Source organism: Chenopodium album, chromosome 7 (genome assembly GCF_948465745.1).
Source record: "Chenopodium album chromosome 7, dcCheAlbu1.1, whole genome shotgun sequence".
NCBI lineage: Eukaryota > Viridiplantae > Streptophyta > Magnoliopsida > Caryophyllales > Amaranthaceae > Chenopodium > Chenopodium album.
In genome coordinates, this window is record NC_137840.1 from 34,580,377 (window position 1) to 34,593,729 (window position 13,353).

General features: G+C 37.8%; 1 protein-coding gene across 1 annotated transcript; it reads left to right on the forward strand.

The window, feature by feature from the left end:
• Positions 1-4,162: 4,162 nt before the first annotated feature.
• LOC145640147 (uncharacterized) lies at positions 4,163-5,306 on the forward strand. The gene is made up of 3 exons (XM_081691456.1): positions 4,163-4,468; positions 4,561-4,862; positions 4,910-5,306. The coding sequence occupies exons 1-3, from the start codon at positions 4,163-4,165 to the stop codon at positions 5,304-5,306; spliced, it is 1,005 nt and encodes a 334-aa protein (XP_081547582.1).
• The last annotated feature ends 8,047 nt before the right edge of the window (positions 5,307-13,353 follow it).

A 13,353-nucleotide genomic window follows, 5' to 3' on the forward strand; every position in this document is an offset into this window, starting at 1 on the left:
TAGTAGAAGGGTGTCAGTTTTGGATAGAGTTTCATATCTCATTCATATCTTTTTCGTTATAGCTCGGATTTAATATTATAATATATCATTGGAAAGATAACTTCAAGATCTATTCAAACATATAAGATTTGGATAAATGTTATGAGGCAAGAAAATAAAATACGAATATATTCCACTTTGTACAAAACAAGGATTCTAAAAATGAGTAGTTTTATTCGATTTCAAACTCTTTAAAACATAATTATCAATCCTAACTCCATTAGGATTTAAGAGAACCTTCTAGAGTATTCTAGAAGACTATAATCAATCCTAATAGCTTTAGGAATGATAATTAGTAATAGGTCATTCTCTAGATCATTGGGCCGCATGTAAGAACCAAACCGGGCCCAGTTTAGTATTTTGGCTATAACTTTCTCATTATTCATCGGAATTGGGCTTATAATATATCGTTAGAAAGGTCTTTTCAAGCCCCATCCAAATTCATTATTATTGGACCCTTGTCATAGACCAAACTAAACTGGAACGCACGTTTTTCATAAATAAGGTAAGAAAAGAAATATTTTCAAAAACAGAAAGAAAAGATATTATAATAAAAACATCCTCATCACTAGACTTTTCACACTTTCTCTATGTTCGATAATCAAATGACATGAAAGGTATTCATCACTGGGTTTGGTTTTAGGGAGACACATTTGGGTATCTACATTAATGTAGATTTCTTTGCTTCCTTTGGTGCATTTGATTGGTCTCTGACCCTTGGGTTCTGGATGACAACAGGCTCAGATACCTTTAACACTTTCCCAGTTAAGCCTCCCTTGTAGGCCTCTTTATTATGCCCAAAGCATCCACACTTTGAGCATTTGACTGTTTTTCTTCTTTTGCCTGGTTGCACCTCTACTTCTTCCCTTTTTCTATTTCTACTTGGTCTTTTAATTCCTCTTTTCATCTTAGGTGACATGATAATTTTGCTTGAGTCATTAGCAGACCATTGTTATGTGTCTAGAATTGGGTTAATGCATACATTGTATGTTTGCTTAAATGTCTTGATAAAGTACCAAGAGCTAACAAAGTCATGTGGTCTAACTTTGCATCAATAAGGGCCCTAATGGCATGTCTACATGGCACCCATGATAGTTGCCATGCACCATAGGAACACATTTTCTTGTTAAGGCTCAGAGGGAACTAAACCTTCATGGATTTCATACTCTCCTGTTCTTGACTGGAAAGCTCTACAATTTGAGCTTGCCTTGCCTATCTATTTCACCAGTTTCACAATTTTAGGACAAATGTCTTCATCTTTCTAAGAACTTGCATTCTCCATCCTTGTTGCAATTCTCACCATACACACCCTCCTTATTCCTGCGTATTTGTACTATATTAGATAATTGTCCACAATATATTCACATCATCATGAGAATAAAACAAAGGTAAGCACACTGGACCTTCTAACAGAGTTAATAGATGCCTACACCTGTTAATTCCAAGTGTGGAGTTAAAGCTTTCCACAAAATTAGTTGTATTGGTCTTATTGCATACAGTAGGGTTAAATTTATGCTTACTCCACTTTGACTGTTCTCCCAAGTCTGCAAACCAACACTTCACATCATCACCTCCCTTTTTCTTAAGCTTCTCCAAAGCTTTCTTGAATATGAAAGCTGAAGTTGCATTGCATGCTCTCTAAAACAGAACATACATCATAGGGCTTGGAAACTTCTTTTTGTAATTCCTACTGAGGTGTCTACAGCAGAACCTTATGTCAGCTTCTGGCCACTCATTTTCTAAGGCTAATTCTACTCCCTAAAACAATGATGAACAAGATTAGTATGCTCAAATATAAAGGAAAAATGGAAATAAATAAACCCACCTTTGCTCGAACTGAAAGTAACAAACCCACCTTTGCATATTTACAAGACAAACCCACTTTTATTATTAATCTTCTTTTAATATACCAATTTACAGGCTACCTGTTGAATTGGTTAATCTTTCCCATTTCCCTCCTAAACTCTCTTGGTGTTCAACTAATTTTATTCGAACACCATTTCTACTGGTTTGATGACAAACTGAGAGGAAATTCCCAAAAAAAAATTAAAATTTAAATTGACGTTGTTGATCTATAGACGCAAAACTTGGAGCTTCAGTAAAGGGAATTGTGAACTGGGTTTCATCGATCTTGGGCAATACGTGTGTTGTCGAGGTATTCCAGAAACCCTAAGTTTTGATTTTTTTTTTTTTTTAAATTGGATGAATTGAAGTGACAGTCTTGTGCTTGGGGTAGTAATTAGGGTTTATACATTACTTTAACTGAATTACTTGCTTTCGTTTGATAATTAAACATGGAAAATGTGTGTTTGAAATTTTACCATGGGGGGTATTTAAGATGCGCAAAAATGGTGGATGGGAATATGTGGGAGGGCGATACAGGACATTTGCAGTTTATGCTGATGAGTTGTGTTGATTTTATTTAAAGGAATTAGTAGATAAATGTGGTAATTATGGTGATGTGTACACGATTTGTTGATGGGTTAAATGCGATATATGCCTGGGTTTGATTTTGTTGATGGGTTAAAGAGTGTGTATAATGATGATGAGGTTAGAGCAATGGGGGAAGTTTTGCCTGATAGTAGATGTCTGGATTTGTATGTGGTTCAAGATGGAAAGCAGCCTAATTTCTTAGACCCTGTGTATGGATCCCAGACTGGATCAACAAACACAACCCACCCCATTAGAAGCCCAAAGCTCTTCCCTGGTCCACCCACAAGGCCCAAGAAAATGACCCTAAGAAAATGCCCTATGTTGAATCAGGAATCATGTGTTGCACATGATGAAGGGAAGACAACTCCTGTGCTGGTCCCCACAGCCGCAGTTGACCAAACAAACAAAATACCTACTTCTACATCTAACAGTTTAGCATGTGTTCAGATCCCAGACCAACAACAGCAAACAAAAAACCCCACTGAAATACAAAACCAAAAGCTTAACCCAGAAATATTTTTGAACCATTAAACAACTTTCATAGATCTGAAGTCCCTTCTGATTATGACTGGGAGGATAGCAGACCCTGTAGTCCAATACCCTTAGATTTGTTGCTGCATGGTGTTAATTTTGATAAGGATAAGTCAGATGAAGATAAGTCAGATGAAGATTATGAAATAGGGTCAGATGAGTGGGTGGATGAGGATGATGATGAGTGGTTGTTTCAGTCTGCTGATGAAGTAAATGAAAGAACTCATGAGGATGAGGATTGGTTAGGTGATTATGAGATATATGAAGCAAATTTTGTTGGGGGGGGGGGTTTGAACATAATGACTTAGAACAATTACAAGATCCACTGTTATTAGATGAATTGGATAGTAGTGATGATGAAATACAAGAAGCAAGGGAAAGAGTGAAGGGATTCAACTGTAGCATTGTTGAATTAGCTCATAAACTCCAAGCTGAGGCTGATCAGTGTGGGCTTACTACACAGTTACTGGGATGTACAGACCCACAGAACAGTGAAGCAGAGGGTGAAGTTGACCCTGAATCTGAATATGAGGATTCCGGGGAAGAAATACATTCACCTGTTGTAAGTGGTGATGAAGCTGACACCATTCAACAAAGAAGGGATATAAGAGGGTTGTTAGTGGGGAAGCATACATACTTCTCATTATTTCAGTGGAAGGTGGGTCAGAGATTCACAAGTAGGGAAGATTTTAAGCAAGCTGTGGCCAAGTTTGCAGTGTTACAAGGGAGGAACCTGCACATTGTTTTGGCTGATAAGAAAAGGCAGCAAAGGATAGGTGTAAGGTGTAGTTTAGGTTGTCCCTTTAGATTGTATGGTTCCTGGGATTATAGAAGGGGATCATTTGTTGTTAAAACTGTGGTTGGGGATCATACTTGCATCAGAAACATGGAAAAGAACAAGCAACTGAAATGTAGCTGGCTTGCAGACCAGTGACTTGATGTTTTCAAAGCTAGGCCTCATTGGCCTGCTAAAGAAATTATTGACACTGTGAGGAGAGCTTATAGAGCCATTGTAAAGCCTGATTTTGCTTAAATAGTTAAGTGGCATGCTCACAGGAAACTTCATGGGTCAATGAGGGACCACTATGGGAAGGTTGGTAGATACCTAGAAGATGCGAAAAGGTCCAGTCCTAACACACACTAGGACCTGGTAACTTACATGGAGAAGAACAAGCCTCCAATGATTTTACAGAGACTGTATGTGTGTTTTGAGGGTGTGCAGATGGGTTGGAAGGAAGGGTGTAGGAAGATAATTTGTGTAGATGCATGTTTCTTGAAAACATTCCTAGGAGGTCAGTTGATGTCAGCTGTAGGGAGGGATGGTAATGATCAAATGTACCCAATTGCTTGGGCTATAGTGGAGGGAGAAAACAATAGTTCTTGGGAATGGTTCCTTAAACACCTCAGCAATAGCCTTGGTCTGGGAGAAGGAGCTGGAGTTGTTATTGTTTCTGATGACCATCAGGTACCTCTAAATCTTTCAATGTCATTAGTTTACATGTAATATTCTTTGATTTGGTCTGTTTTAATGTAGTGGTTATTGTTGGTATGTTTCAGTCAATCTTAACTGGAGTTGGAGTCATTCTCCCTAATCCTGAGCACGGGTACTATGCAAGGCATATTTATGCCAATTGGCACAAGTCCTTCAAAGGGGATAAATTGAAGCTTAAGTTTTGGAGATGTGCCAAGGCATACAGTAGAGCTGACTATAAGGAAGCATTAGAGAAATTAACACTAGCTGATCCAGCAGCTGCAGATGCTTTCAAAGCATACAATCCAAAGCTGTTTTGTAGAGCTTTAATGAAAACAGAGGTGAAGTCTGATGCCATTACAAGCAACATGGCAGAGACTTTTAATGGGTACATAATACAAGCAAGAGCAAAACGTATACTGTATATGCTTGAAGACATCAGATCATCATTAATGAAAAGATTGGTGACAAAAAACAGGAAATGGAGAAATGGACAACATCACTTTGTCCTAGGATACAAAACAAGTTGGAGTGGGAGAAAGAAGAGGCAGCCAAGTGTCATGTCATCCCCTCAAGCAGTACATTATTCCAAGTTAGTCACATTTTGGACATAATGAGTGTTGACCTGGAAAATAGGAAGTGCACTTGCAGAAAATGGGATATGACAGGCATCCCTTGTTGCCATGTTGTTGCAGCATTGTTCTTCACACATAGAAATGCAGAGGATTTTGTTGATGATTATTATAAGAAGGATAAGTACCTGCTGTGTATTCAAATTCAATCCCTCCCTTGGAGAGGGAAAGACATTGGGCAAGGAGTGATTTGGTGTTAGACCCACCACCAATTAAGATAGGGCCTGGAAGACCAAGGAAGTATAAGAGAAGGGACCCCTTTGAAGACCCCAAAAAACCTAGAAAGCTAACTAAACATGGCATGGAGATGACCTGTAGTGTTTGCAACACTAAAGGCCATAACAAAAGATCCTGTCCAAGCAAAAGAACAACCACCACAGTTGAACCTCCACCCAAAAAACCTAGGGGTAGGCCTAAGCTTTAGGTTGAATCAACACCACAACATGACCAAGCCAGCTGTAGTGTCAATTTAACAGCAACAACCCAACCTTCAAGGATAGGCAAGGGTGGAAGGGTTGTGAGCAGGGGGAAGAGGGACAGGAAATGTAAGGGGCAGGGGAGGGGAGAGTAGCAGGGCAGGGGAGAGCAGCAGGGGAAGGGGGAGCAGCAGGGGAGGGGAGAGTAGCAGGGGAAGGGGGAGCAGTAGGGGAAGGGGGAGTCAGGATAGTGGGAGAGGTACCAGGGGTAGCAGAGCAATGGGTGGTAGAGGAAGAAGTGGGAGAGGAAGAAGTCAGGTGCCACAAGGTTATGGGGTGTTTGTTGCTGCTGATGGTTCCAATTACACAAATGTAAGAGTGTTTGATTGTTTGAGTTGTGCTTATATAGTTCAGTTTGTATTCTAACAAACTTAACTATATTTGTGTATAGGTACCAAGTGGAGCAAGACCTCAAGATCTCAGCACCTCAACATTCTCCTACAATTTCAGCCAAGGGTCCAAGATTTAAAGTGTAACACATGTAGTTGGGTTCCAATTCCAGTGTAATGGAAATATATTTTGACTTATTTTGAACTTTTAGAGCCAAACAATATGAGTAATTGTGTTTACATACTCTGGCCAACTATGTGTACTGCTACCATATTTCAAGTATTTTATGCATTTTCAATTTTTTGTCCACTTTTTTTTTTCCTTTTATTTATCAATTTCTTTCCACATTTCAAGTATTAATGTGCAATTCAATACTTAAATCAAAATTTTCCAACAAATTAGGAACAAATTAAACCATAAAGTAGTTAATAAAGCCGTGCATATATATTCCTTTCATAATATTTTCTTACATATACCCAAAAACTTAGGCTCCCATTTTTAACCTAAAACAAAGATAAAAATACTACTTCCTGCAACTGACATGTACTACTACTGGCTGAGTTGTTACACCTTACTTGCATCACCAAAAACAGCAAAAAATTACACAACTTAACCACATACAAAAGACTACTACATACTACCTACTGCATTACTCCAACACCAAAACCAGACATATACTTCCCTAACATCTAGTCCTAAGGAATTATTTCAACAACACTAATGTAAAAAATGCCCAAGAGAAAACCGATGTCAGCATCAATCTCCCGTCGGTGTTGTGTTCCTTCAACTCATACACTATCTCAGTGGTGGCAATTCCTATCTCTGCAACCTCATCCACAAGCTCTTCCTTTTTGGCTTCAGCTTCTTGACCTTCTCTCTCATACATTCGTTCTCATCTTCAAGCTCAGATATCCTGGACTCCTTATCAAGAACTCTGTGCTGCAAGACCTTAAAATCATCTACTTCGACGTACCACTTGAAGAAGCTGCATGTCCTTTGCTCCTACATATTAATCAAATTAATACTTAGAAAAAAATTGAAATTAAAGTGGCCTAATAAAACTTACTGGCCAGTGTGAACAACCATAGAATCTTTTCCCTTTCGTTGGACCATCGTGGCGCACAGTTCTCAAAGGGGCTACCTCGTCATGGTAGCAATACACTTGAATAGGAGAAGAGTTTCCCCTACTTCTAGATTTGGAACCAGACCCAACAGAACCATGACTTGTCACCATTGATAAAATCAGAAAATTAGCTTTCAAGGTTGAGAATTTTAGGGGTAAGGAAGATAAAACAATGAGGATGATGAACAATTTTAAAGGAGTACGAACAGGGGAAGTGAAGAGGGAGAGGAGGAGTTATTTCACGCGCAATTAATCCCAACTACCAGAATTAATTAAGGGAAGAAACCGGAAGAAATAAAGAAAGGGAAAAGTTTACCTGTTTCAGAAGATTATTGTATATTAAAAGAAGATTAATAATAAAAGTGGGTTTGTCTTGTAAATATGCAAAGGTGGGTTTGTTACTTTCAGTTCGAGCCAAGGTGGGTTTATTTATTTCCATTTTTCCAAATATAAATAGATTACAGAATAACTAAAACCACACTTAAGTACTTGCCTTTTGTCTATCAGATGTGATTGTCTAATGCTCCCTTGCGGATTCTTTGACAATTTTCAGCAAATGCCAGAAAAAATAACTCCATAAGTCCTTGTCTTTTTGGCTAAATATAACATAGACTATGGGAAATTCTCATTATTGCCATCTATTTCTACAGCAGAAAGCAGTATTCCCTTATAATTACCTTTTAGGTGTGTTCCATCTACACCAATCAAAGGTCTAACTCCTCTAAAAAATCCTTTCCACTGTCTAGTGAAGTAAATGAAAATACTTGTAAACTTGAGCTGCTTAGGTAAGGACTCGGTTTCTTTCCATGCACAAAAAGCTTTACTGTTAGGGTTTGTCTTAATGCACATTTTAGTACACATAGGCAATAAAGAGTATGACTCATCATGGCCTCCAAACAGCTAATCAATTACATAAATCTTTAACCTGTACAAAGTTGATTGTCTCATGTACATGCCATATATTTGGAATAGAAGTTCATTTAGTGCTTTCCCATGAATATTAGGGTTAGCTCTAATGTCTTCCATAACTTTCTAAGAAGCCCACTTAACATTGCATATAGAGTTGTATGTCTAAACCTCTACAAGTGTGTACATTGGGCCTTATCTTCTTTATTGTCCAAGTTCTTCCATTTGAAAATCTTCTTGCATGCAACCTCTAGTCACAACATTGAGATTAGCACACTGTTGTATACCTTTTGTTGTCAGCATACTCCACATTAATTGCAAATTTCTCTTGCACAACAAAGTCCTTAAGAGTATCCTTAAAGTGTGCCTTATCAGTGAAAATCATCCATGGTCTATGTATTATCTTCCCAAAATAAGCATCCTCATACATCTCTCCATTCTTGTGCAGTCTCTTAAAGTAATCCTCGTCATCTTCATCATATAAAAAGTCAAACCATTTCCCAGGTTTCTAGTTATCCTTGATTTTAGGAATCTTTTGAAGCTGCACCAATTCATCTGCAGGCACATTACCCTTTGCTGCTACTTCTCCTTCACTATCTTCTTATGTATCACACTCTTTTTCTCTAGATGAATCACTTTGGACAACAAAAAGGGCCCTCCACTTGACTCTCATTCAAACCAAAAATATTGCCTTCCCCCTGACTATCATGCATACCAGATGAATCACTTTGAACCACAAAATCCATTTTTTCTTCTCCCCTTAAAACCAAAACTAGGGTCCTCAAATTGACCCTCATTCAAACCAATAGTAGGTCCCTCCACCTAACTAGAATCCAAACTAGAACCTACACCAAACACCCTTCTCTCATTGACAATTGTACCAACCCTTAACCCCTTTCTAATTGTTGTAGTTCTAGGAATTTATTTTTGCAAATACAAAGCTCTGTGATGAATTAATAAATGGCTCAACATTAGGAGCAGCTGTCTCACTGACTGGAATAGGTGAAATTCTAAGGCTCCTTCTCAAAGTTAAGGTCTTGAACACAGTATTTGGTGACCTAGAAGATGGTGGTTGCATAAGGGTTGATTTGGTGGCAGTACTCTTCTTACTCTTTGAAGCCTTAACCTTTTTTGTGTTTTCTATCCTCTCCAAAGTCTTCTCAAACTCTTTCCTACCCTTTATATACTCAGCATCAGCTTGTTGGACACTTGGTTCATCTGATCTATTGGTGAATTGGCATCATCATACTAAGGTGGAGATGACTAATTTGCATATATATCTTCCAAGGAAGGTTGAGAGGGTTTAATATGTGATGGCTTAATTTGTGATGGTTCTGTTTAGGGTGTAGTCATCTGAGGGGGTTGATCAGTATAGAATGTTTTAGTTTGAGATTGTGGATCAATTTGGGATGTTTCAGTTTAAGATTGTGGATCAATTTGGGGTGTTTCCGTTTGAGATGGTTGATCAATTTGAGGTGGTACAGTCAGGGAATGTTCATCATTTGATGATCCAGGTTTGGAGTTCCTTAACTTCTTGATCATTTTATTCAGAGCACTTGGTTTCTTTGCAAACCCAACCCAAATGTCATACACATCACACTCACCTAGCTAGGGTATGAATCTCCTAAATAAATCAGCATCATCTAGTATAGGGTTACTCTTTTAATTGTAACCATAAGTAAAGGAAGGGTTGGTTATGAGATACTAAGTGTCTAATGCAACAGTGTCTTCAAATTCAATAACCAAGTCCATCAAATTACATGTATCTAAATCAATATTAATGTCAATATGTTTACCAAAGTAATGAAACCTTAACACAACATCATGACTATCACCCATTCTACAAAATAAGGCAAAGAAAGTCCACAATAACAACATGCAAATAAATTCTACACAATTTTAACAACTTAAATTGAAGGACCCAACAATCAACAAACATGATCATGAAATTTCATCCAATTTAATTCCATACTCTAAACCACTATTTGAACAAACATAATCACGCACTTAATATGGATGAACGAACCCTAAATTCGCATAAATATACAATATTTAAGTCATAAATTTAACCTAAATTTGCATAAAAAAATATAACATCAAACAACATCACCAACTCATGCAATAATGAACAGTAGTAGTACTAATATACCTGAATTATGTAAGATTTCCCTCTCCTAGCTTTGTAAACCAATGAAATTAGCGACAATTCTTTATAAACCCTAGGGGATTGTTTGGGAATTCAACAGAGAGCAGAGGAGAGAGAGAAGAAATTTAAATGCAATTTGGTTTAAGTCCAATCGACATAAATGGAAATGGAAGGGGTTAATCATGGAAGTTGGAAGGAAGGATATAAAAGGAGGCAAATTAGTCCTTTCATATTTTTTAATCTAAGTAGCTATTAACCTATATTTACTAAGTTATTAACGTCTGATTAACAGACTTAATCATGTGAGTTAGTAAGTCAGAATTGGAGTGTATCACCAGGAAGTAAAAAAAAAATTGTGGTACCGTTGGGAAAAGTCAGAACCTGGAATGTACCAATGGGAATTTCCCTAGTAATTTTTTAAAAAAATCATAATGTTTTTTTTTTATAATCTGAATCAACGCCAAGTTCTTTGGATAACGTATGGGCCCGAGTAAAGTATTATATTGGTAATCAGATCATTGCAATTCGTAATGGTTTGGAGGCATTAAGATCGAAAATCGGTGAGAAAAGTACAGACAATTGCCACTGCCATGTATAAATGGCAAAGTGTCTCAACATTGTTTGAAAATTCTCGATGATGAGACGACAAGGATGAGGGATTTGAGTCACCAGCTATATGAGCGTTGTGGATGTAAAATGCGTGTGACCAATGGTGTACCATGTGCTTCCCTTATACATGATTCGCTAGTTGCATAGACTAGCTTGTATACCAGGCAAATTCATCCCTTCTAGAAGACCTTGGTTATTGGTGATGGTGTTGATATACCTGATTTGGTTAACGATTCAACCAAGGAAGCTGCACATTTTCGTTCCCTGGTTGATAAGGTCATTGGTAGTGACCCTGCTGTACTTCGAAATGTATCTCGCATCATTGAAGAGGAGCTGCTTCCGGATCATACAAACCTTGAAGAACCACATGTAAACCTCAATGTTCAAGGTCGTTAAAGAAACAATGATACCAGGTGAGATCCTTGATATTTCGAGTATGTAAACCGTCAAAACATTCAACGTTGTGGTACACAACAAGCAGGTATAACCTCAATTAAATTATGAAATTACACTTATTTGCTCTTGTGAATTACACGAACACCTAATGTAAATTGCATGTATTTTATCTTGTAGTGTACTAATAAATGACCATTAATTTTGTGGAGAAGATCAATATTACATCAGTCAATGTAGGTATTTGCACTTGCTTCCAGGATCAATGTTGCCTTACATCACGGCATGGAAGGATGTCATTGGTGATTGAAACTGTGGCTTTCATTGCATGGCCGACTTCTTCTTTGGTGATGAAGCAGAATGGTTTACCACTCGGGAAACAATAGCAAATGAGGTCACCGCTCATCCATTGTTGTATGTTAGTTGAGACGAACACTACAAGGGTGGGGGGGAATTGTAGAGAAATCTTATTGACTAATTTTTGCGGATGTAAAGCAGAATGTAAAGGAACTTGCAATGCACACAATATTTTACGAGGAAACCTTCCTGAGCCCAACTAGAAGTAAAACCTTTACCCTTCTAAGAGATTTCCAAACCAAACCAAAGCACTATAATAGGGAAAACTTCACAAGTTACAAACCTATTATAATCAGACCTATACTCACAAGTTCCATAATGAGCTTGCTACACAGTAGGACCCTATTCTACCTAATATAAGTCCCTAACTTAGATTCACTTGTATTCACTGAGTACTATGCGCACTATTGTATGCAAGGATGAATACACACACACACCCAAGAACCCAACTAATTACAAAAGACTCTAATATATGAGAGGCAAGCTACACATGAAATCCGAAACAATTGTGACAAAGTTATGGACTTGGCAAACTTACACAATGAAGCACACTTTGATTTATTCACTCATAAAACTCACAAAAAATTGAATTCAGATTTCTACTATTTATACAAGACTTGCTTGTATAGAAAGTAGGGTTTTCAAAAGATAATCATGTTAATTTTCCTAAATATAAAAACATGGTTTTTAAGTAAATCTTTTTAGAAGAAAAACTTTTAGGAAATTTATTCAAAGATAAATTATCTCAAAGAATAATATCTTTTTAATAACCGATTTTCATGAAAATAAATCTTGTTAAGAAGATCTTTTCCTAAAAACTTATCTTTTAAACTTTCCAATTTTAAGAAGCTTGCCAAGCTTTTGTCACTTTTTTTTTTTAATAAATCTCATGCGTAAACCTACTTAACATATTTACAACAATTCTAAAAGATAAATACTTTATTAAAACTGAATTTGCTGCGCTAATACTCTATTTATGTAGGATACTTGGGCTTCACGCAGTCCAGGACTAAGTTCCTATTGTCAACTTCATTCCAGTTCCAAACTGGAACTTCACAAGCCAAGTTCTTCCAAAACTTGTTTTGGGTAATTTTACCCATGCCACATGGGCCAACAATCTTATCACACGTGTCATACCCTTAATTAGTCTAAATTGAACCAATAGCCCTTTGAAACGTGTCATTCCCAGAATCTAAGAGAAAGAGGCGGCCTTCAAGGGCCCAAGTCCCGAGAAAGCTATAATTTGGCGTAGCCCAATAGAATTAGGTCAGAATGACCTAATCAGGGGCACATTCCCCAATAACCCTATAAATAGGGATATTACCCCCAATCTGGAGGCACCTACAATTTATCACACCTACCCTACATTCTCTTACATTAGAGAAAACCTGATCTCAGAATCCGAAAAGATCTCATTTCATTTTCTGCACCTTTTCCTACTCGCATTCAAGTACTAACTTGATCGTCGGAGGCGGAGCTCTAATTACCCGGAGTCTCCGTTGCTTTGTAGGTACATGCCGCGTGTAACCAGTCTTTGAGCTGTAACTTTCCCAAGGGACAAAAAAACCCTAAACATTTGGCGCCATTTGTGGGGAGAGTACCTCAAAGATGGTTTAAGAGTCTGTACCACCTCCTGACCCCAACAGTCATCAGCTAGAGGTCTTTACAGACCGGGAGGATGATGACCCTTAGGTTGAAACATATGTGGCCAAATATGGGTCACTCATTACAAGGCGCCTCCGTCCTACAGATAACCTAGAACGAGGTGAAAGTCAGGCAGGCACCAGCAGGCCCCATGGGCAGCCGAAAGGGGAAACCTAGATGGTAAGTGGATCAGCCCCAATCACCAGGGACGAACTCATGAAATTCATGACTAGTAATTTGATCCATTTATATATCTAGTAATT